This window comes from Anthonomus grandis, chromosome 1, assembly GCF_022605725.1.
Source record: "Anthonomus grandis grandis chromosome 1, icAntGran1.3, whole genome shotgun sequence".
Classification (NCBI taxonomy): Eukaryota; Metazoa; Arthropoda; class Insecta; order Coleoptera; family Curculionidae; genus Anthonomus; species Anthonomus grandis.
This window is the reverse complement of record NC_065546.1, coordinates 37,344,561-37,369,803: the sequence shown is the minus strand read 5'-3', so window position 1 is coordinate 37,369,803 and position 25,243 is coordinate 37,344,561. Positions and strand designations below refer to the sequence as shown.

Below are 25,243 nucleotides of genomic sequence, written 5' to 3'. Positions count from 1 at the left end.
ATCAAATTGGTAATTTTTTTACGATTTTATTAAAAAAGTACCAAGAATGCTTTCAAAAAATGAAATTCAAGAATTTTAAATGAATTGAAGCAGACTATTCGCTCTCGGTATATCCTCTTAATAAAACGCCCAAAACCCCAAAAACCAATAAATATCGCAACGATTCAAATCACTCCTAAGTTTTACGATTATTTTTAAGCAAAAAAAGTAACATTTACTCCCTCAGGCGTGAATCTATAAAACGGCGCGAAATGCGTATTTTCCGTTGCCATATTATAAGTAAAATGTGTTGTATTCTAACGTTGCTCTTTATTTGTACTATTAAAATCGGAAATGGTAAGTCCCAACGATTTTTGTCTCAAATAATTAGTCACTTTCTGGCCTAATTTAAGCCCTGCCTCGAAAAAACGCCGAAATTTTACACGGAAAAGTGGTGGATATCACCGATCATCCCTATCAAGTGGCCCTACTAAACACGAAAGCCAATAAGATCATTTGTGGCGGTGTAATCGTGAAACCTAAGGTAGTTTTTACAGGTAAATTTAGTTTTTAAAAACAAAAGTTAAATTATTTTAAAAAATATATATTTATTTTAGCTGCTCATTGTACTCATACGAGAAATCTGGTGCCAAGGAAAAACTTGGCTGTTCTAGTTGGTGCTAATCACGTCGATGATTATGAGGGAAATTTACATCATATAGCCAAAGTTATTAAACATCCTGATTTTAGTTATCATGTAAGTAAGCGAGTTTTCTAATCTTTCAAATAATAGTATAAGACTTTTGTTATTTAATTCACAAAGATCAAATATCAATAATAAAAATAGTAATAAAATAAACATCAACAACAGCTTGCTTCGTAAAAATATAAATTTATTATTAAGATTAAATAAAAATAGTAATGCCGTAAGTATGTATAACCAACTACGATATTTTAACGAGAAGTAATCTTGCTTGAATCAAGATATTTATGGAAAAAAGTCTCTCTTTGAATAATTTATATACAATTGACTGAAGGTATATATATGTCGCAGCCTTCTACTGTAATCGGTCATTACATGAAAAGTCTGGCATTTTCATGAAACGCTGCCAAACACTGAAACAGATAACTGTTACCCCGAAAGACTATAAATTTTAGACGTTACGTGTAACGTCAGCGTGCTTCGGCTGCTTGATGAAAACGAGCAAAATTACGTTAGGTGTCCGACTGTATTGGACGTTTCATGTAACGCTTCGAATCTACTTTGCACTTGCTGAATCAACATCAACGAAATAACACACATACTAACCTCAAAATAAATTTAATTACAAAAATAAATCAATAGAGGCTAGCTACAGTTCGAGAGCAAAAATATAAAAGAAAGTAAAACTCGCATATATTAATCAAAGTAAACAAATGATAAACAAGTTACTTAGGCAAGCTATTATGGCACCGACTGTTACAAAGTACGCTATTTTTTTTACAGATAATATACACTTATTTTTAGTACACTGTTGCTTGCTGGGTTTACACGAACATTTGAGAAAGCCTTGACCACCTGATTCTAATGACACAGCCTCTCTTAAGCTCAGTGATTTTTCCAAGGGGATTTCCTCTTTATTAAGAAATGCTGAACCCGCAACAGTGAGACTTTCAGCACTAAACCATCCCTTTATAATACCGTGTTTACCTGCAACCTAATTTACACCATTTTTCTGATCTATTATTAAACAAATCATATTCCTGGAATCTCCTAGACCTCTGTCGACTTTAGGAATATTTAACAACACACAATCACCTACATTGAAAGTCGGCATTTTTTTTACCGAATTGCTCACAATTTTTTGGCTGCTTCTTCAGTTTTATTTCTAGCTTCGTCGCGCTCCTCACAGATGTTTTTGCTAGCGGAACATAAATTGCACAGTATTGAAGATCCTTGTCGACAAACTTCAGTAATATTAACAACAAGTAAACAATTTTCGCAAATTGCTTCTTCAGACCTTTTTTCCTCCGACACAATATTGGCAATGTCGGTATCTTTATCAGCGAAACTTTCATGTGCATCCGATATTTCGACAACTGAATCTTCTTCGTTATTTACAATTTTCATAAGCTCTTCTTCGGAAGTTAATGTTTTTGCAAGCGCTAAGGGGATGTTACTAGAAGATAGACCAACTCTTAGGTTCACAGCCTAAAAGTGCTTTATACGGAGACCGCCCTATTGTTCTGTGAAATGAGATATTCTTTTGCCATTGCACAAGCTGAAGCCCTACCGACCATCTTTTGCTATTCGTGTCAGACATTCAAGCTCGAATCATGTTTTCAACGTCTTGGTTTGAGCGTTCAATGCTGCCTTGACGTGTACTATACTGCATTCAGGTCATAACTCTTTCAATTCAAGTATACCCTTGTTTAGAAACTCGACCGTTGTCGCTCTGGAGAATTTTCGGGGCTCCTATTAACAGAAAAATACTTAATAAGTTGGAAGCAACTTCCTCGGCATGTTTGGTTTTCATTGGTCGTAAGAATACGAATTTTGTGGCTTGATCTTGATAATTCATTATCCATTTGAATTGCTTGTCGGGAAGTGATTGGAAATCTATCAGGTCCAGCTGCCCTCTTTCATTAAAATCTTTGCTTACAATGGGACGTACTACAATTTTTTGCCTGCCATGTTTCTTTTCATTGCAGCTTTTGCAGCATTGAACAAAACATTCTATGGCCGGACGTGGGATACTCAATTTATTTTTGAGAGCTACTTCCATTTTAACGCAACCACCGTACCTTGTTTTGTTGATATGATAATCACATAATTTCTCAAATAAATCTTCGTACACCACTACAAACTGGATTTCATCCTCGCTTTTATGTTTCTTTATTAAATGATATTGGTCAGAAATGGTCATAACATCATATGTCTGCAACAAAAAGTATTCACGCCTTTCTTTTCTTTCTCTAAAACAGAAACCTATTTTAGAAAAAAATAAAGAAATAAATTTCAAATAATTAAAATTTTCTTGTGCCTCGCTATTAAAGAACCCCCTGTGTAGCTAAGAATAATTTCCTGCGAAAGTACAATGCTTCCCATAAAACTTTTCTAGGAAACATTTTTTCTAAAAAGCTAACTTTGCCACACTATTGGGCCATCCTGTATACCTAACATTATACAGGTTGCCCCAATAGTCCGTGGACATAAAACTGCCACGTATTTTTGCAATTAAAATAAGTCGATTGGACACAATTTACCTCTATACAAAAGTGCTTCCTTTGTCCGTTAGAAGGCATCAAAGTTTAACAATAAAAATACAGTTTAATATTTTTATTATATAAAACAAAATCTAATTGCATAGAAAGTAGCCCCTTATTACTGCTATCAACTGTAACAAGTTTCATCAAAATCGGAGAAATTATTTTTGACTTATCAACAAAAAACGATTTTTTTATAAAAATGTTAACACCCTGTATCTCGAAAACTAAGCTCTAACAGACAAATGAAGCACTTTTGTATAGAGGTAAATTGTCTCCAATCGACTTATTTCAATTTCAAAAATACGTGTTAGTTCGATGTATACGGAATATTAGGACACCCTGTATATCTAAATATTACTATCCAAATTACACAAGTGTATAAAATTTCAAAATGATAGGTTAGCAGGTAGTACCTACTAACAGTGGGGATATGTTTTTGTAATAGCATGAATTAATTCACAGTGTACACTGTACAAATCACGAGTCCACGAGAAACCCGGGAAATCCCGGATATAAACCTAACCTAAACAATCTATAAGAATGAGATAAGTACTTACGGTTTCTGCTTAGCTGCTACAATTTCCTGTATAACTGTTTCAATTTTGTGCTTTGTGTGAGGCTTTCGTAGAGGTTTCTGGGAATAAAACTCTTCTAATTTCTTGTAGAATTGCGTTTGTTGTGCCACAATAACACTGTCGGCCGTCGTCATTTTGAGGTTAGTATGTGCGTCTAAAATTTATTGTCTTTCGGCGTAACAGTTATTTGTTTCAGTGTTTGGCAGCGTTTCATGAAAAGGCCAGACTTTTCATGTAATGACCGATTACAGTAGAAGGCTGCGACATATACATCGGTCAGACATATTAAGCCATTTGAATTCTGGTAATTTGTGAACATTTGTTTGCCTAGGCCTTATGCCAAAAATAAGGCGCAGACAAATATTTTCTGTTTTTGGGAATCGTTTTATGTCCAGGCTATCCTAAAATGTGGTATATAAATAAATGATCAGTAAAATTAAAATATAACACTAATGCGTCGCAAAACATTGCCTTAGCTTCCAGTGTCAAATAATGTTTACTTGAATAAATTAGCTTAAGCATTTAATACGCTTTCTTAAAATAATAAGTAATATGTTCCTTACATTTTAACTTGAAATCCACTAAGATCTATATTCTTAACTGATTCCTTAAATGGGAATAAATTATTATCAAATTTAAGTTTTATAACTTCTTGCAAATGATTTCTAGCCTAGAAGTGCCTTTCTGACGATTCTAATATAATAACCAAGTCATTATGGATGTTTGATTACTTATATATGTGTGTTTGTAAGTCTCAATTTTCTGTCCCGGTTGTGTTAGTAGCTGTTTTAGATGTTTTAAATAGATCTGAGGATGCCGTGTAAAATTTATGACTAAAACTCTTGTTTTTTGCAACCAGGATATTCGATTTATTGCCTTCAAAACAGACACGTTGTTTCCTGTCTAATGAAAATTAAGATATTTTACTCAGATGGACTCACTAAACTCAATATACTTCAAAATAGCGACCATGATACTGCAATTATGTATGTCGAAAGCTTTGTAATAATCTAATAAGACCAAGAGACTAGCATTACCAGAACCCTGAGAAGTGACAACATCGTCTAGTATGTCAGGCATTGCTTTACAGTAAAAAAATTGGATTTATTATTCCAATACTTTTTTTAAGACTTGAAAGCGTTGGTAAGATTCACATTGCTCTTATTTGATTAAATTTAGTAGGATTATTTATTTTAGCTAAAGGAAAATCATTGGCTAGTTTACAGTCCTTTGGAAAATATGACTTATGTATGCAACAATTTAAGATATAAGTCATATAGGGAAATATAAATTAGCAGAAAAAAGAGACTTGACCTAATAAAGTGATTCATATTATAAATTAATAATTCATCAATCTCAATAAAATATGTAGTCTAATATTCCCGTAAAAATTTAATTCTCGATTAGATTACTTTTGATTAGTTTCATAAAAATACGTTGTTCATTTATTCAAGTTTTTTAAATAGCTTAAGTTTTATTTTTAAGAATATTCAATTTTCTCAGTTTACTCCATTTTTCTTCGAGACTACTATTTCGGCATTTTTTATATTAAATATGCCTTTTTCCAGATCTAATTGAATTTGTCGTTAATTCGGTTTTTTCCAAACGTTTTTTTCATTAGTCGATTGTTATTCACGGACTATATGGTTCCTTCTGCTTATTTTTTATTTTCAATGGGGCATGTTAATTATAAACATTTAATATTGTCGTAATAGAGGCACTTTGCGGTCAATATTATCGAGTAAATTGAGTCCCAAGAAGCTTTTGCTAGATTGGCTTGAAATGGAGTTAACTGCAAATGTAGCAAATAATAATAATAATAATAATAAGGTTTATTAAACAATATACATAATATACTTATTAACCAATACAATAAATAAATAAAATATAAACGTTTAGAAATATCACTGAAGCACACTTTAAGCACTTGTGCGTGATTTATGGTTACATAATCGAGTAAATGTCAAATTTAGGTAATTATGTCCTTATTGGGTAAACAGACTATAACCGGGTTAGAAAGTTCGTTTCAGGGTACACTCAGAACAATATAAACCTGTAAGTTGATATTTCAAAACACCCTGAAACAAACAGCATTTATTGAATGTATTTAAGATTTATTAAATCATTAAAAACTTCTCTACCCTTCAAAAATTTGAAATGCATTTAAAAGATTTGAAACCTTCAACCATCCTTATATCATTTGGTAGCATGTTATACAATCTCGGAGCAAAATATTTTCAGTTTCTCTGTCCATGAGTTTTACGAGTCGTGATTGGATATGCCAAGTTGTTTTGTCTAATAGATGAATTTTGGTTGATATTTAACTCGCTTCTTCTTGTTTTTATTTATATATTTAAGGATTTCTAAATAATAGAGTTGACGCAAATTTAATATCTTACTTTCAGAAAAGAGGTGAAATCAGTGGGATATATTCTGTCTCTGCCAAAAATGATTTTTAAAAACCATTTTTAAATTGATTTTAATTTTGTATATGTGTTTCAGAAACGCTTCCCCATCCCAACATACCATAAACTAAATGACTTTGTATAAGAGACATATATACAATTTTTAGATGTTCGGTGGTCAAAAAGTCTCGAAGGTACATAAATTTTGAGAGAAGTTCCCTTAACTTCTGAAACATTTCATCGACATGCAGGTCCCATTTCAACAAATTGTCAATTTTAATACCGAGATATGTAAAGATGTTGCTTCGGGTATTTCACAATCCCCAATCTTAATGTTGCCAAGCCTCTGAAGGGAACTTCTGTAAGTTGCAAAAGACATGTAGTTAGTTTTTTGTATATTTAAACTTAATTTACTTTGTTGAAACCAGTTTTTTATTCCACAAAGTCTTTTTTAATTTGGGTTGTTATAATTTGCCAAGACTTTGATCTACAGAGTAAAATGGTATCATCTGCTAAACTAACCAGCGTTCCATTTAGTTTAAGCTTAAGCATGTCGTTTACATAAACCGTAAAAAGTAAAGGACCCAACACAGGTTCCCTGGGGTACTCCATACCTAACATCTCTTTCACTGCTTATGGTTCCATTAAAGTCAACACGCTGCGTTCTATTTGTAAGGTAGCTTTTAAGCAAATCGAAAACTTTGACTCGGAGTCCACAGCTGTATAGTTTTTTTAAGAGTATCTCATGACAGACAGTATCAAATGCCTTAGAAAGATCCACGAACGCCTGTTCGTGGCAACAAGCTTCACTATTATCTAGTGCATCAGATATTTGTGATGTTAAAAGTTTAATTGCATCCTGCGTAGATCTTCCCTCCAAAACCAAATTTCAAAACCAAATTTCAAGGCTGATAATACATTAAATTTAGTTAAGAAAGTTGTCATTCTTTTTTTAATTAATCGTTCAAAAACTTTTAAAAATGTTGACAAAAGTGAGACAGGTCTGTAATTTGATATTTATGTTTTATCGTAATTTTTATATAAGGGTTTAATAGTTCCGATTTTAAGACAGTCCGGAAAGCACCCTGTATCAAAAGAATAACCAAAGCCTAACCTAAATAACAAAAGAATATTCAATATTTTGCAGTTTAGCTGTAGACACATTTGGCTTAACGTAAACCAAAAAATTCCAACATCTCCCAGACCTTCAGAATCACAACAAATCAAATCCATTAATGTAGTTCTTAAGGTGGAAATTCTTGCTGGTTTTGAAAAGCATTTTTATCTGACATATTTATATTAAAGTTACACCGGAACAAGAAATTTAGTCATGTTTGCATAAAAATTGGTCAATATATCGCCGCAACAATTTTAAAACATCTGAGAGTTAGTGCTAGCTAGTCTGCAAATATTTCTAATGATAATAGAGTGGTTATCTATCTCCACTCTCAGCCAAATATGTTCAATAATATGCCGGCATTCGCTTTTTAATACAGTAAAATTTATATTAGATTTAATGTATATCCTGACTCCACCTCACCAAAAAAATTTCCAAAGAAATTCCAAGAAATTTCCTTTTTATGTGTTTGTGGTTTTTTGCCTATATTTATTTTCACGTTTATGTTGTATAAACTTGGTATAAGAAAAACTGTTCAAAATTACATTTTTCGTGAGTTTCTAAATCTTTGTAACTAAAATTTACTTCTAACTTTTAATATTAAATTGACAACTTTCAAATAGCTTTTATGTAATATAATTATATTTAATTGACATTTTATACAACTTCTTCCGAAAGCTGAATTATACTAAACTTAAAGGATTTAAATTTTAAGCTCGTAGAAAATTTAATATTTTATTTATGAGAAATTAAGTTACTATGTTATTTCCTTTGGTTGTGTCAATTTCAATATTTTCTCTATGTCGATGATGCGAACACTACTGCACTTAGACTCTTGTAGGTCCACTGTGCGCCTCTGTTAAAGGAATAGGAGACCTCTGGGTTAGATACTCTGAGAATTATGCTGCGTATTGGCAAGAGAGCAGAGCAATCGCAATGTTCCATTGCTTGGACTTTTTGCTTAGATTCATTTTGAAAAGTCGGCCATTTATTTCGCCAGTGACCAGTAAGCATGCCTGTCATAAGACGGAGTTTTCATTTAGTCAGATACAATTAGTAGATTTCCTTCAGTTTTTCTGGTAGCGTAGAAGCTCCTTAGATAAGTTGCAGCCTTGAGTACCATTCCACCGCTTTTTTAAAAGCGAATGAGAGTGTGAGTTTATTAATTCACGAATTGAGTTTGAAATTATTAGATCACGAAGGCCGCCGGTCCTGTTAGTTAAAGAGTGGCGATCCTCTTGTCCCTTATTGTGGTTGTGCCCCTTGATCCATCTCACCCTGTTTTTGGAAGAAGTCTCTACGAGGGTACGATGGCATTGTTGCACTAGTTCTGACATGAGGCGTGGTCTTAACAGCAAGAACTGCCTATCTGCAGTCTGTGTGAATAATCATCGCTTCACCAGTAACCTTGCTACTGATTAGTTGTTCTGCGTCCAGGGTTATGTCATTTATATTTGGCTTCGAAAAGCACTTGGCATAGTATCTAATACTTAGATTGTGTTAAATTGAAGGTCTTTGGATTATACGCCACAGCCTGAATCTGTTTTAGTTTTGTACCGTTCGAATAGACATAAGTAATACCCGGCATTCGATTAATACTAATATTCCTTATGTCGATTGTGTAGGGTTTGTTAAATGCAAAGATTAACGAGGTAAGGTTAACTTGAGCCTCCAGTAGAAGGATTCTAATTTTATCGAAGATTGTTTTGTCAAACGCACCCTCGATGTCGATAAATAGGTTGGCCTTTTGGTGATGCATTGACATTTTCGGTCTGTTGATCTCTCTGAAAATATTTCATATTCTCAAGTATTAACAAGAAAAAAAACGCATTACTTATGACGCATTTAAATGAATCATAAACTTAAATCTTTCACGATACCTTTTGTTATATTTAATTCAATCTCAGTTCAATCATTTTTAAATATAATAATTTACTATTTAAGAATGATTAGATTAGGGATGATTATTTTATTTTTAGATGTAGCCTCGGAGCTAAAGTTTTATCTATCTATCTATCTTTCTCTTTTTCTGGATATTCCATCTAACTTAAAAAATTATATACAAAATTCCTTGTAGTAAATTTGACATAGGTGAAACTTGTAGACCTTTAGCGAAAAGAATTAATATAGCGAAATAAATTAAAATAAAACATACTCTATTATTAATAAATATTTATCCGGTAAATATTTTTTGACGACGTTACTGGCCTTCTACCGGTGGCATAAACAATGGGATCGAGCAGCGTTGCCATGTCATTCACTTTTTCTTCAAATTACATTATCTTAATCTACATTCATTTAACGTTGAATATCGACTTTATTAAAGAGTATCTTACAATTATTTATTTAAAAAAATGTCTGATATTTTATTGAGGGGAAATAGTAGTTTTGTATTGTTTTGTATTTATCAAAATAAATGACAATATTTTAAAGTGTTTTTTTTTTGCAATTTCTACTTAAGCATTTGACGTCAATGCATCAGAGATGTTGCAAGCAAACAAACTGGCCGTAGTTCCACGGTTTGCTACTTTTAGTCTTTTAATGTTCTAAAAATCATATAAATAAACCTAAATCTATTAATAGGATGTAAAGAATAAAAAACTCGAGTTTTGCCTAAGGTTTTATTAACAAAACTATTTTTTTTTTCAGTAAATTGTCATGTTAAAAATTTGTTCCTTAAAACATGAAATACTATGAAATCTATAATCTTTATAAAATATTTAATTTACATAAAAATACATTTTATTAAATAGAGGTACGTTTACTCTAATGATTTATGTTAAAAAAGAAGCATTCATAAATGGTAATATTGTTCATATTTAAAGCCATAATTTACTTATTATCCTTTACTATATTTGACGACGTTACTGGTAAAGATTCCTTATGTGCGTGATATCAGCAATGCGATCGAGCAGTATTGCGATATATGGTATCTATACATTTATTTAACTTTGTATATTGATTTCTTTATAGAGTACCTTATCATATTTTAAATAAAGAAACGCTTGATATTTTATTGAAGGGGAATAGCAGTATTGTTTTCTGCCTGCCAAAATTATTGATAAATTTTTTTGATGTTATAGGGTTTTATTGTCATTTCTACATATATGTAAGGATTTTGCCTTCATTGTTATAGTTATATAACAATGCTAATATTAGCCAATATTCTCAGACTCTATTCCATGAAGCAAAATTAAATAAATCGGCTACTGACATGAATAGGTTCAGCTACCAATGACAAAGGGGTAGTTCTCACAACGCTGTTTACCAAATACGCCTTGCCGAATTTGCTCTATTTATTTAATATCAACAAGAATAACTTAATATGATGAATGTGATAAAGCATCTTCAAAGGACTGTTCAACAAATAACAACCACAAACATACAGTTGTGGCCAAAAATATAAGAGTGCATATCAAATTTCAAATCAAATTGAAGTAGCTTCGCTATAGGTATGTTAGACTTTGCAAATAAAATACTACGCATTTTAACAAAAAATAAAAGTATTTTTTTATTGTAACTATTTGGTTTCTGTTTATTCAGATGAAAGATTTGTTTGTCATATTTTCCATAATTACAAGTCAGTTTCATCAAGATCGTTCCATCGCGTTGGTAAATATGGGTCGCGCAAAGCATTGTAGCGCCAAAGAAATGCGTCTAATTTTCCAATTCAGGAGTCAAAATAAATCCTATGCATTTATTGCAAATGTGCTTAAAAGATGACCTTGTGTAATCTGTGTAAGCTGAGTTTTAAAAACACAATATATTCCTGAAAATCAAGGCCGTCCAAGAAAAACCACACGGAAGACTGATAAGCTTATTGTATGCGAAGTCAGTAAACAACCTTTTTCCACATCTACCTCTATAAAATGAAACGTAAGCCTAAGTATTAGCACTAGGACGATAAGAAGACGTTTGCAAGACCAAAAATTATATGGTCGAGTGACCAGAAAAGTTCATCAAACTGATAGAAGAACACCATTCAAAAATAATTTACCAGGCGATAAATGGTTCAACCATTTTTTAAAGCGGCATCCTGAATTAGCAAATCGAAATGCAGAGGCGGTTACTTTAACTTCAGCAAATGTAGCGGAAAGCGATATTAAAAAGTGGTTCACAGATATCGAATTTTATTTAAAAAAGAAGGACCTATTTGACATCGTGAAGGATCCCAGCAAAATTTTTAATGGCGTTGAAACACTCTTTTATTATGTGCCAAAACTTGGACAAGTCGTTGCTCTAAAAGGCTGCACGAACGTTTACGAAGTTGATATGGGAGATGCGAAACAGAATCTCACTGTGATGTTCACCTTCTCAGCATCGGGTATAATAAATAACACCGCCGATGATCATCTTCCCAAACAAGAGACTTCTACAATCGGTGAAGGACAGTGTTCCAGAAGGATGGACATATGCGTTAACTGATAATAGCTGGATGAAATCCGAAACTTTTTTATATTACCTTGAATTTGTCTTGCATCCCAGCCTTATCAAATATGGAGTTGTGTTTCCAGTAATAGTATTTGTTGATGAACACAAAACACATGTCACATACCAAGTAAGTACTTTATGCTCTTTATATCCCAACTCCACTCGAATTCTTCAACCCGCCGATGTTGCCAGTTTCAGACCCTTAAAAAATCTTTAACGTTATGGGGTTTTGCACTCGAGAAGAAAACATCCATTCATGAAACTACGAAAGGAAGATTTTGCTCTTATTTTGTACACGGCAGTGGAAAAACTTGATGCAACAACTATATCAAACGGCTTTAAAGTATGTGGATTATTTCCTTGGGACTCCAATGCAATATACTATACCAAGTGCCTAGGAAAAAATACCCATATTATTGATAGTGTAGGAGAACCAGAAGCAAATATTAGTGAAGGCCAATCAGAAAAACAAATAAGTTTGACTTTGTTCAAAAGGCTAATAGGTGATAGAAAATTTATGGAACTGGGACAGGTGGGAATGACATCAACAACCTCCTTTAGGCAAATGGCAGAAGACGATTTTGAAACAAATTATACAGAAGAGGAAATAGCAAATATGTCTATTTTTTTTAGAAGGGGAAAATTATAATATCCTAAATATGCCTTATGTTATTTCGTCGTCGGGTTTCAAAAAGATAGTTGAGGAAAAAGAACAGCTTCAGAGGGAAGAGGAAGAGCAGAAGAATCAAAGAAAAGAAGAGAGACTCAAGCGACAGGCTGCAAAAAAGACAGAAAAGGAAAACAAAGGCAAGCCTCTAACTGCAAGGAAGGATGATCATCAAAGCCAAAAATGTTCAGTTCTCCGCCAAAAAAGCATCTTTTCCTCTGCACACCTTTGACGGCATCCACTTCATCAATGGAGAACTTACTACAAAATAAAGTTTGCTATGTTTGCGTGAAAAATATAAACAGGTCGAAACCAGGACTTAGTTGTAAAAATTTTACGAGAACATATCATGTGTTTGGAAAAAAAAGTCTATATAAAAAAAATTTCTTTGTGCCTCTTGCATGTCTAAGTCTTAGGCTGCTTTTTGTAAATTTTTTATAAAACATTATATTTATTAATCCTACTTTAAGTTTAACTATTCGTTTTGTAAACCTTTGACTATTAGCTCGTTTTATTTATAAACAATATTATTTTGATATTGCTTTTAGTGCTATTACATATTATAATCAAGATCAATTATTGTTGTTTTTTTAACAAACCGATATTATATTAATAATATCATAAAATTTTTAGTCATTAATATTTAAGGTGCGTAGTGGACAATGTGCCAATAACTGGTGAGACAACTACTGGGGGGTGCCAATAACTGGAATAATTTCGAGTGCCAATGACTGGGAAAGCGTGCCAACAATTAAGCTCTAAACTTTTTTTTACTTTTTATTATTTTGCTATTATAATTAAAAAAAAAATCTTTTTGTTTTTTCATTTGAGAACAAAGTAGAATCATCAAAGAACCAAAGAACAAGCTGACTATAATATTAATTTTGTGAAAACTAATGGATATGTAAAATCTGAGAAGTCCTTAAGGTACCAATAACTGGGTGGTTTACCCTAAGTCTAAAAGTGGGCGACCCATAAAAGACCCATTACATTGCCTAGTACTACTAGCAATGAACCCATTTTTGTAATTATATGTATATACGCTATTAAAGCATCTTATATCTCCAACACGCAATATCGTCAATCACTTATGTTAATAATGCGATCTGTTGTGAAACGCAAATTGCCTTAGCTTCTCAATCATCTCTTCTATAGGTTTGCAGGTTGGTAAAGTGATATTTTTTATTTTTTTTATGTTATCTATTTATTTTTTACTGTTTTCGTATTGTTTTGTCGTGTCATGACCACTGCCATTAAAAACCTGAAATTTGCTATTACTAATATCTGTTTATGTCTCAAAAGATTAAAACGCGTAGTTATTGTTAGTTATTTATAGATCAGTCAATGATTTTTAGCTAAAAATATTCGTTTTTCTTTTTTAACCCTATATAATGAATTGATATAATATTTCGATATAAATGTTATTTTTTTATTGTATTTACGAGTTGGAAGCCTAAAGGTTGGAACACTAAAAGTTTGTAAGTTGGAACATCAGCTGTTCTGCTGAAGCTATCACCAACGATCTTGGCGTATCTAAGCTGTGAATTAAAAGAATGTAGATTGTTTCGTGTCATACTCCAATATATAAGAAAATTGCGTTTCTTAAAAAAATATTATTATTGATTATAAAATAAATATTTAAATAAATAAATGTATTTATGTAAAAATATTAAAAAATCTAACTGACTTTTTATTGCATAGCACCATCGCAAAACAAAAAATCATAAAAAAATTAAGTTATTAATGTAAAAAGACTTGGCTAGTCTTAAGCAAACAGTTCTAAACTAATCAAGTTGCTTGGTAAACTACAATTTTAAGAAAGCGTAAACAAATCTCCTGAAAAAACCAAACTGCACCAAAATTGAATTAACATAGTACGAGTTCAAATAAATTGTGTAAATATCAACGATCTGTTTATTTGAAATGCATTGATTGACACGGTGATTTTTTACTTGCAAGCATAGTGCAGATAAAGATGATACGTCAAAAAACTAATTTTTATACTGAATTAATCCAATAACATATATGACATTTTTTTATTATAAAACATAAAAAAAATAATAAACACTAAATAATAAGTTTTTACTTTATTAAAGTTGAATGAACTTTGTTTACTGTTTTAACCTACAAGTCTTTTTCAAAACGAGCGATTTTGTAACTCTATTGAATTTCTTAAAAAATATTTATCTGTGTATATATAAAACAATTTCATCACATTATTGTGAAGTATGAGTCTAGCTTTCAAACAGTATTAATGTACTTGGAAAACATAACATAAGTCGTTTTGAATTTATCCATAAAAAACCGAATCCATTCTAACCTACAAACTCCTCGGAAAAGTCAGATGGAATAATAAATTCTATTTAATATAAAACTCTCCCCTATACAAAATCTCTTATACCTTAAGTAAATTATTAAATTTGCCAAATTATAGAACTTAAAGGGGTTTGCATTTTCCTTAAAAAATGCATCAAATATAAATAACTAGTTAATTATTTTTATTCTCATTACATTCTATAAGGGCCTTGAAAGTGACATCTCCATCCTCCTCCTAGAAGAACCGATAAAATTCTCAGAAAAAGCCAAAAGCATCCCAATATCAACTGACGATCATCCAGGTGGTACTAAAGCTTCAGTTTCTGGATGGGGACGTACTGAAACTGGATTCCAGTCCAGGGACCTTCGGTAACTTTAACACTATTAATCAATCATAAAATTTAACAAAATATTTCTAGGGCAGTAAAGGTGGAACTGGATGACCACCATAATTGCCAAAGATATTTTCCGGGTGTGTTCCACCCTACGATTACAAGGGATATGGTGTGCATCAGGCCGCACCATAAGTCGACTTATTATGTACGTATAAATTTCATTTTAAACATTTGTTAATCTGCTATGGCTCGTTTATTAACTAAACAGTTTCCCTAAATCCGAAGTATTAGATTTGTTTAATATTAACATTGCGAAGCGAAAGCTTTTTTTTGTACAAAAAGCTTTTGTTTGCCGACTAGCTTAACGTACTAACTTGAAACGGTTTGAGCAAGAAGGCAGACTTATTGATTTATGATTTAATTAATTTATGGGGTGGTTTTTAGGAATTTAGATTTTTTAGCTTTTAAAACGTAATAAAACTTCGTTGTTTTTAGTTACCTTTAAGTCAATGTAGTTGCCTTTGAGGAGCTCTTAATAATATATCTGGAAGTATTAAATAAATAAAAATTTGACAAAAGTGTACCGACTTTTAGTAACTTTACGTCTTACTACTTAAAGCAAATATAATATTTTATAGTCTTTAAAGGGCTGCTAATTATAATAGAAGATGCAAGTAAGCATTTAATAAAATTGGTGTTTCTATCTCATCTTTTAAATCATGTCAAAGATAATTTAATTTTCTTCAAGAGCTATTAATATTAAGCCTTGAAGTATTAATGTCTCATAAAGAAAAATATGACAAAAGACTAGAGAGCATTGGCTAATATACTTAAAGCAGACTTAAAATTCTTGAATAATTTTTTTTGCCGATAAACAACAATAGTTTCAAGAAAATACTGACAGTCAAAGCAAGCAAGTATGCAACTCATAGAAAATCTAAACTACCCATATTTATGACAAAATAACCTAAATAATCTCAATTAGGGTCTAAATAGGGCCCTTAAACAAGATGAGTTACTAAAAATTAGGCTCTGTAGATGACAATAAGAAACTAAAAACAAATAGAACCCTAAATAAACTTAACTAAGCAACATAAACTACAAAATAATAGCAAAACAGTACAAAAAGTATCAGAATAATTAACGTATTTACATTGTCATAACTCTGCTGCAAATCGATTCATAAAATCGACGTTCCCAATTCTTCTATAGCTTTGATGACTTGCTCTACGTTCTCCGTGGATTATATAATCAGGATTAACACCGGTAGAATTCGCTTTTATGTCATAACGTAATTTAATTTTGTTATTTTCTAAGTGAGTGATGTTTATCCCGTGCTACTACTTCATGGGTCATTTGCAAACGCTTTTATAGATAATCAACGTATTCCTCAAGGGTTTCACTATTGTCGGGTCTTCCAGTATGTAATATCCCAAGATAAGCGAAGTTCGTCAACGGAGACATCTTTTTTCAGTAGACTCATTGATATAAGAACGATATAATAATAATAATAATAATAATAATAATAATAATAATAATAATAATAATAATAATAATAATAATAATAATAATAATAATAATAATAATAATAATAATAATAATAATAATAATAATAATAATAATAACACATGAAAGCAGAAGGCAATACACGGAAAGCATCCTCACGAACTTAATGCAGAACATGTCGATTATGAAACGTCGAACTACTGGTTGACTCGTGGAGATCTATTTCCTGAAACTGAAGGCTTTATGATGGTTATACAAGACCAAGTAATTGCTACAAGAAATTACCTTAAGTACATTACTAAAGACGAGAAAGTAATCCACGATCGTCGTAGAAAATGCCTGCGCGTACCGGAGACAATTCAACATATAACATCAGGATGCACATCTCTATCAGCTGCCGAATATCTGCACCGACATTACCGTGTGGCAAAACTTTATCATCTAATTGGCGAAACTTGCCCCTATTACCAGTACAAACCAGAAACTGTACTTGAAAATGACGACTTTCGCCTCTACTGGGACAGAACTGTTTTGACCGATAGAACGCTGACTTCAAACAGATCAGATATAATCTTAATAAACAAAGCCCAAAAGAAAACCTTTCTAATTGACATAGCAGTGCCAAATACCAATAATGTCCTAGAAACGACACACACTAAACTTGCTAAATACGCAGATCTAGCTCACCCGATAAAACAACAATGGAGGCAAGATAATGTATATATACTCCCTCTAGTTATTTCATACACTGGAATTTTCCCTTTAACACTGTCGTAAAAAACCGTCGTAAAAAACCTTAACGCATTGGGTCTTTCTTTCTGGACGATTGTCACTATACAGAAATATGTTATACTGAATACATGTAACATTGTTCCAAAGTTCCTAAATCTACAATCGGCCTGAAGGCAAAATTCATATTGCCTTCAGGCCGATGAAATTGACAACACCGCTATCAGCGAGCTAAAACAGAAAAAAAAATAATAATAATAATTGAAAATATAAAACTCTCCTGCTGGAAATAATAATTAAAGGTTTTATGTTTAAAGATTCGTAGTTCCAAAATCTTGAAACAATCGGGAATAGAGCGGTAAAGCTTTGAAATATTATAGGAAAAACTCCGTACATAAATAGATGTTCGATGTTGAGGAGGTGTTATCAAACCTTTAAATCTAATATTTATAATATGTACATGCGATCTATAAATAATTTTATTATAAAGATATAATTATATAGATATATCGCAAACAGGAATTTTGCACCCCTTGTATACGATTTTTTGGAATAGGTGTTAGGCAGTTTCCATAAACGACATCTCCATAGTCAAACATAGATAGAACGAGAGCATTACATAGAATTGTTTTTAATCTTTGCGATAGAATGTGTCGATTGCTGTATAATAAAAAAAGCTTTTTGGATACAATGAGATACGTGCTGGTTGAATCGCATTTCACTGTCAAAAGTAAGACCAACATTTTTTATATTTTCCTTTATTTGTTAAAGACACGTCACCTACCCTAATATTAATTTGATTTTTAATAATTTGCACATCATTTTTAGAACCAAATATTAACAAACAACACTTGCTTGGATTTAGATAAAGAGAATGCTGTAGGGAAATAGATCTTAAGTTTTCTAATTCTGTATTAATACATTGAAGCGACTCACTAGCTTGCTCTTTAAAAAACGAGTAAAATAGTTGTAGTACAGTCGTGCTGTATGAGAATGGATGCAAAAATTAGATAGAGGATAAAATTCTGACAGTAAGTTGTATGGGTGGAGAGAGTGCAAAAACCAAAAATGCTAACAAAAATACCGTGGGTTTTTTTAGGGGATGATTGGGGATGGTCTTGGATTGGGGCTACCCCTTTGCACTTACAAGTTTGACTCCAGGAGATACATTGTTCAGAAAAATCAGAGCTATCTTTTCTTCCACAGAGCCAAATTCATCCGAGTTGATTTAGAGTGTGTAAAAAAGAGGTGAAGTTTTGAAAAATTGGTTTTAAATTAATAACTTTCTTGGAAAAAATCCCACGAATTTTATTTAAATGGCAAAGTAATAGCTCTTAAAAAGACGCGTACATTGATATATATATCGACTATGGAAAACATTTTTGACACCCCCAAAAAAAATTTCAAAAAATCCAAAAAATTTTCATTTTGAAATAACTCGAAAATTATACATCAAAGAAAAAAGTGTTGGATGTACAGAAGGTGGAGAAAAATTTTACCTTCAATTTGATAGTAAAACCAACCCTCAACTCCGTACGTAAACCACCCTTATAGAGGGTGAAAATTCTGAAAACCTTTTTTAAAGAAACTATCGACTGTACGATGTTGCTTCTACGCAACAAATTGAAGCAATAAGTCTAAGCTATCATTTCTTCCACAGCAAAGATTAACCAACACAATAAATTGCATTTTAAGGGCTGTAAAATTAAGGGACGCATATTAGAAACCAGTTTTTTCGAGTTATCTCTTCGGGTAAGAATTTTTCAACTTTGTCTTAAATAGGAAAGTTGTAGAACGCAAAGAGCTGATTTGATTGATTATGAAATCATCCCTTTGTGTCAATTCTTACACCCTCAATAAGAGGGGTGAAATATACGAAACTGTCTGTTTCTCAAATAATTTTTAAATCAGGCATTACGCGAGAACATTCTAAATGTTCTTGATGAACGACTCGACTATCAAAATATTTCGGGGTGAGAACAACCCCTGACATATCATCGCTCTTCAACTTTTACACAATATTCATTATATTTTATTTTCAAATGACGAGAAACTTGGAAACTCATTACTTTCATACTCTACGATTGTTACTTATACTTTTGGCTACTTTTTGCTTGATCATGTATTTTAAAGGGTGAACATAAGGTTGTATCTGTTTTCGATGGTCTTGTAAATAACGTCACAAAGGTGTTAAGCTAAAAAGAACGCATCCAAGGATTATATTATCGACCCTCTTTCAACACATACGCATCCCCCTGATGGGGGTAAAGTGTAAAGTAAAAGAAGGTTTAAATTATTTGATAGCTGGGGAACAATGTATTTATTCAAGGCAGTATAATGTAATACTTGGCTATCTGCACACCTTTAAACTAAGGGTAATGTTCATAGGTATTATTATTCTTATAAAAAATTCTTACCCAAGGAGATAACTCCAAAAAACTAGTTTCTAATATGCACCCCTTAATTTTACAGCTCTTAAAATGCAATTTATCACCTCTTTGCTGTGGAAGAAATGATAGCTTAGATTTTTGCTTTAATTTGTTGCGTATAAGCAACATTGTATAGTCAATAGTTTCTCCAAAAAAGATTATCAAAATTCTAACCCCCCATAAGGGTGGTTTACATACGGAGTTGAGAGTTGCTTTTACTATTAAATTGAAGGTAAAATTTTTCTCCACCTTCTGTACATCCAACACTTTTTTCATTGATGTATAGTTTTCGAGTTATTTCAAAATGAAAATATTTTAGATTTTTTGATAATTTTTTTGAGGGTGTCAAAAATTTTTTTCATAATCAATATATATCAGTGTACGTGTCTTTTTGAGAGCTATTACTTTGCCATTTGAACAAAATTCGTGGGATTTTTTCCAAGAAAGTTATTAATTTAAAACCAATCTTTCAAAACTTCACCCCCTTTTTACACCCTCTAAATCAACTCGGATGAATTTGGCTCTATGGAAGAAAAGATAGCTCTGATTTTTCTGAACAATTTATCTCATGGAGTCAAAGTTGTAAGTGCAAAATGGTAGCGCCAATCCAAGACCATCCCCTAAAAAAAGCACTCTTGGAATTTGTGTTAGCATTTTTGAACTCTCTCAACTCATACAAGTTATTGTCAAAATTTAATTCTCTATCTAATTTTTGCATCCATTCGACCAATTCTAATGACAGCACGACTGTACTATTGCGTATCATCCGCGTAGTAGTGAAGTTTACATGTTTTTATTAATATTTGATGTATAAATGGCGTATAATAATGGACTTGTAACTGATCCCTGAGGGACCCCGCAGAGAATATGCTGTGAGCTAGAAAACATTCCATCAATCCTAACACGCTAACTTCTTCCTGTTAAATAATGTTTAAAAAATTGAATCGCATCTCTTTTAAATCCTACATAAGATAAAATTGCCAATAATAAATTATGATCTATAGTACCGAAGGCTCTAATGTAATCTAAAAGTTTTAAAATTGTAATTTTTCCCATGTCGATAGCCCTCAAAATATAATCTGTTATATGAGTCAAAGCCGCAGAACAGCTATGGCCTTTTCGAAATCCAGACTTCACATACGGTAGTATTTTATTATGTTGAACATGTTTGGTCATTTGGTGGTGAATAATTTTGTCTAACACTCTAAAAGTCTTAGATCTTCATAATCTTTTGGGTCACTACATTTGGGCAGGGGTGTTATTATAGCACATTTCCATTGACTTGGAAAAGTTGAATTTATTAAGCAATCATTAATGAAATGTGCTATATAAGCTAAAAGAAAAGGACAACACAAATAAATAATCCTCATATCCAACTCATCGGCTCCTATCACTTTGGACTTAATCTTTTAAATTAATTTAAGAATTTTTATTTCTAAGACTGGGGTAAATTTCAAAAAAAATGTAAGTTTTCCTTAAAATTACGCTTGTGAAAATTCATAACATCTTTATTATTGAGTTGGTTTTGTGAAATAACAGACATAAAAAATTATTCATTTTATTAGGATTTTTTAAGATATCAGGTATTTCAGTGTTATTTTGTTTAATTCTATGACAATATTTTCGTAAGTCCCACCAATAATTTTTCGATTTTGATAGTTGATTATTTAGAAATGATTTTTCTTCTTGTTTCAGAGTTAGAGTTGTCAAATTACGCAACCTTGTATAATATTCCCTATTAGCCCCAGTTTTACTTCTTTTATATCTTTAAAGAGCTTTGTCACGTAGTAACATTAGATCTTTCACATTACCAAGCCATGGTTGATATTTTTTTGTTATACAAACTTTTTTTAAGGGACTATGTAAGTCCTTTAGCGCCCCGATGTTATTTGTAAAAAAGCTTACTTTATCGTCAATGCCTTGAATATCGTAAATATTTCGCCACGGTAGAGACTGTAAATCATACGGAAACTGGACAATATCGATGCTTTTAATATCTCTATCTGCTATGTATTCAATAAACTTAATTTGATTTTTATAATGGGGTATTGATAAGCCACAAAATATTAATTCATGATCAGAGACTTTTGGACCTGGCAACGTACCACTATTTATAACATGTATATTCCTAGCAATTAACATTAAGTCTATAACAGAACTTGAGGTTTGTGAAATTCGCGTTGGATTCAAGATTACTTGCATAATACCAACATTATCCAACAACAAGTTAAACTCATTAACATCTTTAGCAAATAGATCACTATAGTCCAAATTAAAATTTTTTGTACAATAGATATAATCGCATCTTGGGGTAAGCGAGGTTAGCACATTGTCAAACAGAGATACAAAATCCACCGTTTTATACGAGGGCGGCCTATAAATGCAACCAAAAAGATAAGTTTGATTGTTAATTTTTAATTTAATCCATATTTGTTCAATATAAATGCTTTGAGTATATCTGTGGACTCTTTTATCTCAGATACTCCGATTATGTCAAAACTTCAGCCAGGCAAAAATGCATTTAGCTTAGCCATACTTTGAACTATTCATGCTAATTAATTAATAAAACATTCATAACTTTCCTTAAATATCTATAGTTATATGAACAGTTATAGTTATTTATGATATTTTTTAATTAGACTAATAAATATTTAATGCCGCACTGTCTGTCTCCGCACTAGACCTGTCCAAGTTTTTGTAAATCTTCTTCGGTGGGAACGTTAACTCTCTTGTTATTAAAAAAGATAAAAACATTACCTTTGTGAGTCCATGACTGATTTTTAAATTTTTTACAAGTTTTGAGGTATAAACCATACTGAGCACTCAGCAATTGTTCACAGATAATAAACTTGGTTCCACGTAATCTTTTTTTAGCAAAGAACACCTCATCGCGTTTCAACTAAGACACGAATTCTACAACAACAGGAGCCACTTTAGAAGACCGATTTTTAGTGTTTCTACTGACCGATGCACTATTTCCGAAACGATAACAAGAACTAATTTCCTTTTTAGATACAGTAATGTCCAAGTTTGTTTTAAAAAAGTTAACAATTTCGTCTTGAAGGTCATGTACATTGGTTTCCAGTATTCTTCTTATCATCAAGTTTTTTATAATTATGTATTTTTTGTACCTCGTCAATTCGCTGACTGTTACACTAAATTTTTGTTTGCAGGATCGCAATTTCACTTTTTAGGTGCTCTAAGGATGTTTTTATATCAGCCTCAAAGGACTGAAGCTTTTTTTTAAATGGCAAATTTATTGTTCCTCCCATCAATAAAAATGGTTATATAAGTATCTCAGGTGGTTTGCTTAGATTTTGTCAAAATTTTCAAATGGATTTTAAAGGTGCGATTAAATTTTCCAATCAGTCCATCAGACTGAGGGTGCAGAGGGATTGAGCCGGTTTTATTAATTTACCCTTGCTAAATAAATATTGGTTACACTGTCGGCACCAGTATCTTCATGACTCTTCAGACAGCAAAATCTTTCTCTCACCTTTGCCAAACTAACTGCAAACAATTATCCGTCATAGACAGCTTCCAAAACTTCTGAAATTCTTTTTCGAGGACGGACTGTCAGATATGTCTTCTCTTTTTCATCTACGCTCTTTCAGACCCTTTTTAACAATCCATCTTGTATAATCAACGTTTTCTATTGGCTTTGAAATTCCTAGACTTTATTAGTTCATAAATAAGGCTAAATACTAGATCATCATACTAATCCTCGTTTATACTAGTTATGTCACACTCTTCAGGACTGTCAGTGTCAAGATCTTCTGGATAAAGCATCGGCGTTTTGGTGATATTAAGATCGTTAAAGCCACGCCGCCATTTGTTCATTGGTGTTTTTAGACTGAAAAGCCATTTCAGAGAAGTATGGTGAATCCTAACAATAAATCCATGACCATACAAATATTTATCGAAATCTTCAATAGCTACTATCAATAGCTCTCGTGTGATCACACAATTGTTTCTTTTTAATTTTAATAACATTTTACTGAAATAATCTATCAGTTGAGCATCATCTCGTGCGATGCTTTAATTTCATGTGAATAGAATAAGTTAAAATTGGAGATGTCCACAGTGCCCTTTCTGTCTTCATATCTGGGCGCTTCTTCAGTGTCTGCTGATCAACTAAATATGATTTTCTTCATCATGACTGTATGTAGAGGTTTTTCAAGGTTTGCAAAATTTCCTACAAATCTTCTGTAATAAAATAACCAAGGCCCAAAAATTTTTTCACTTTAACTGGCAATAGTCTACACAAAATCTGACAGATCCGTTCTTTTTCTTTACTAGCACAATTGGAAATATCCAAAAACTCTGGGATGCATTTATCACTCCTTGTATTCTTGAAGCATCGAGGAAACTTCACCTTGCTTAACTATTAAAATCTTTCGAGATGCTTGTTTTATCTAAGCATTGTCTCCAGTGTTAATTTAGTGCTGCACCACATCAATACTTCGATAGTCATTATTGTGCAAGAAACAACATTTTTGATTTTCTTCAATAAGACGTCGCAATTTACTACTCTGATTCATGGTCAAATTGGCAAAATATTCTTTAAAAAGGTTTTGTAAGCTGTTAGGCTTTCCTCGGGCTAACTTAGAGACTTCTAGATTTCATTGGACTTGTTGTAGCTAGGCTTCACCTTATCTCGTCTCTAAGGTACGCACCAGTACGTCGAAATTAAGCTATAGAAACACTAATAATGTTATCTTCTGATGACACCATTATTAGTGTTTCTATAGCTTCTCCTCTCATGTATACCTTTAAAATAATTGCTTTTTTTTCGTTATCCCAGCGATTTCTCCTAGCAGCGGCCTCGAACTAATTCAAGTAGGTACTCCATGCTTCTTGGATCCGGATGATAGAGCCACGCTTTAGTTTCATCTCTAGTTCTGTTAATTTTTTTTGTCCTTATTCCAACTCTCCTTCAACAAAGTTAGTGATTATTTGCCTCTGTTTCATCTCCAGATCTCTAAGTTGTACATCATTTTCTTATTAATTTTTGTCTCATTCGTCCCGTTTCGTTTTAAGTCTTAACTTTATAAGTTAATTTTGTATTCTGTCTCGATCTATATTTTCTTTCTTCAGATCATCTTTAATGGTTTTAATAAAGTAATTGAAATAAAAATTGCATCAAGTCAATGTATTGAAAAACCATGTTAAAACCTAAAATATTGCTTAACTTTTATTTTTTTTTTAGGGTGATAGTGGTGGCCCTCTAACAGTAGATGGTAAACTAGTCGGTCTGGTCTCCTTTGGAAGATCCTTAAAACCCAATAAGAAGACAACAGTATTCACCAAAGTGGGAAACTTTTTAGATTTTGTTAATGAGGTTGTGCCTGAAGAATACCAAGAAGAATAATAAAACTATTTCTTATATTAATATAAGGCAAAGTATTTGCTATACTACTAATTATTTTAAATTTCCTATAACAATTTAAAAAACTTTTTTTAAATAATTTAAATAGTAATATAACGTGTACCTGAACACTTCAA

The 25,243-nt window shown here is 32.0% G+C and overlaps 1 protein-coding gene across 1 annotated transcript; it reads left to right on the top strand.

Moving 5' to 3' along the window:
• The first annotated feature begins 234 nt into the window (after positions 1–234).
• LOC126738763 (trypsin-like) lies at positions 235–25,243 on the top strand. The gene is made up of 6 exons (XM_050444202.1): positions 235–336; positions 393–536; positions 597–736; positions 14,945–15,108; positions 15,159–15,279; positions 24,948–25,243. The coding sequence occupies exons 1-6, from the start codon at positions 252–254 to the stop codon at positions 25,107–25,109; spliced, it is 816 nt and encodes a 271-aa protein (XP_050300159.1). The 5' UTR covers positions 235–251; the 3' UTR covers positions 25,110–25,243.

What these genes read in the sequence shown, in the direction of transcription:
- LOC126738763 (XM_050444202.1), top strand. Translation starts at nt 252, where the DNA reads ATGCGTATTTTCCGTTGCCATATTATAAGTAAAATGTGTTGTATTCTA. An exon ending in ACCTAAGGTAGTTTTTACAG is followed by an intron (nt 537 to 596) that starts GTAAATTTAGTT and finishes TATTTATTTTAG; the next exon opens with CTGCTCATTGTACTCATACG. An exon ending in TTCCAGTCCAGGGACCTTCG is followed by an intron (nt 15,109 to 15,158) that starts GTAACTTTAACA and finishes AAATATTTCTAG; the next exon opens with GGCAGTAAAGGTGGAACTGG.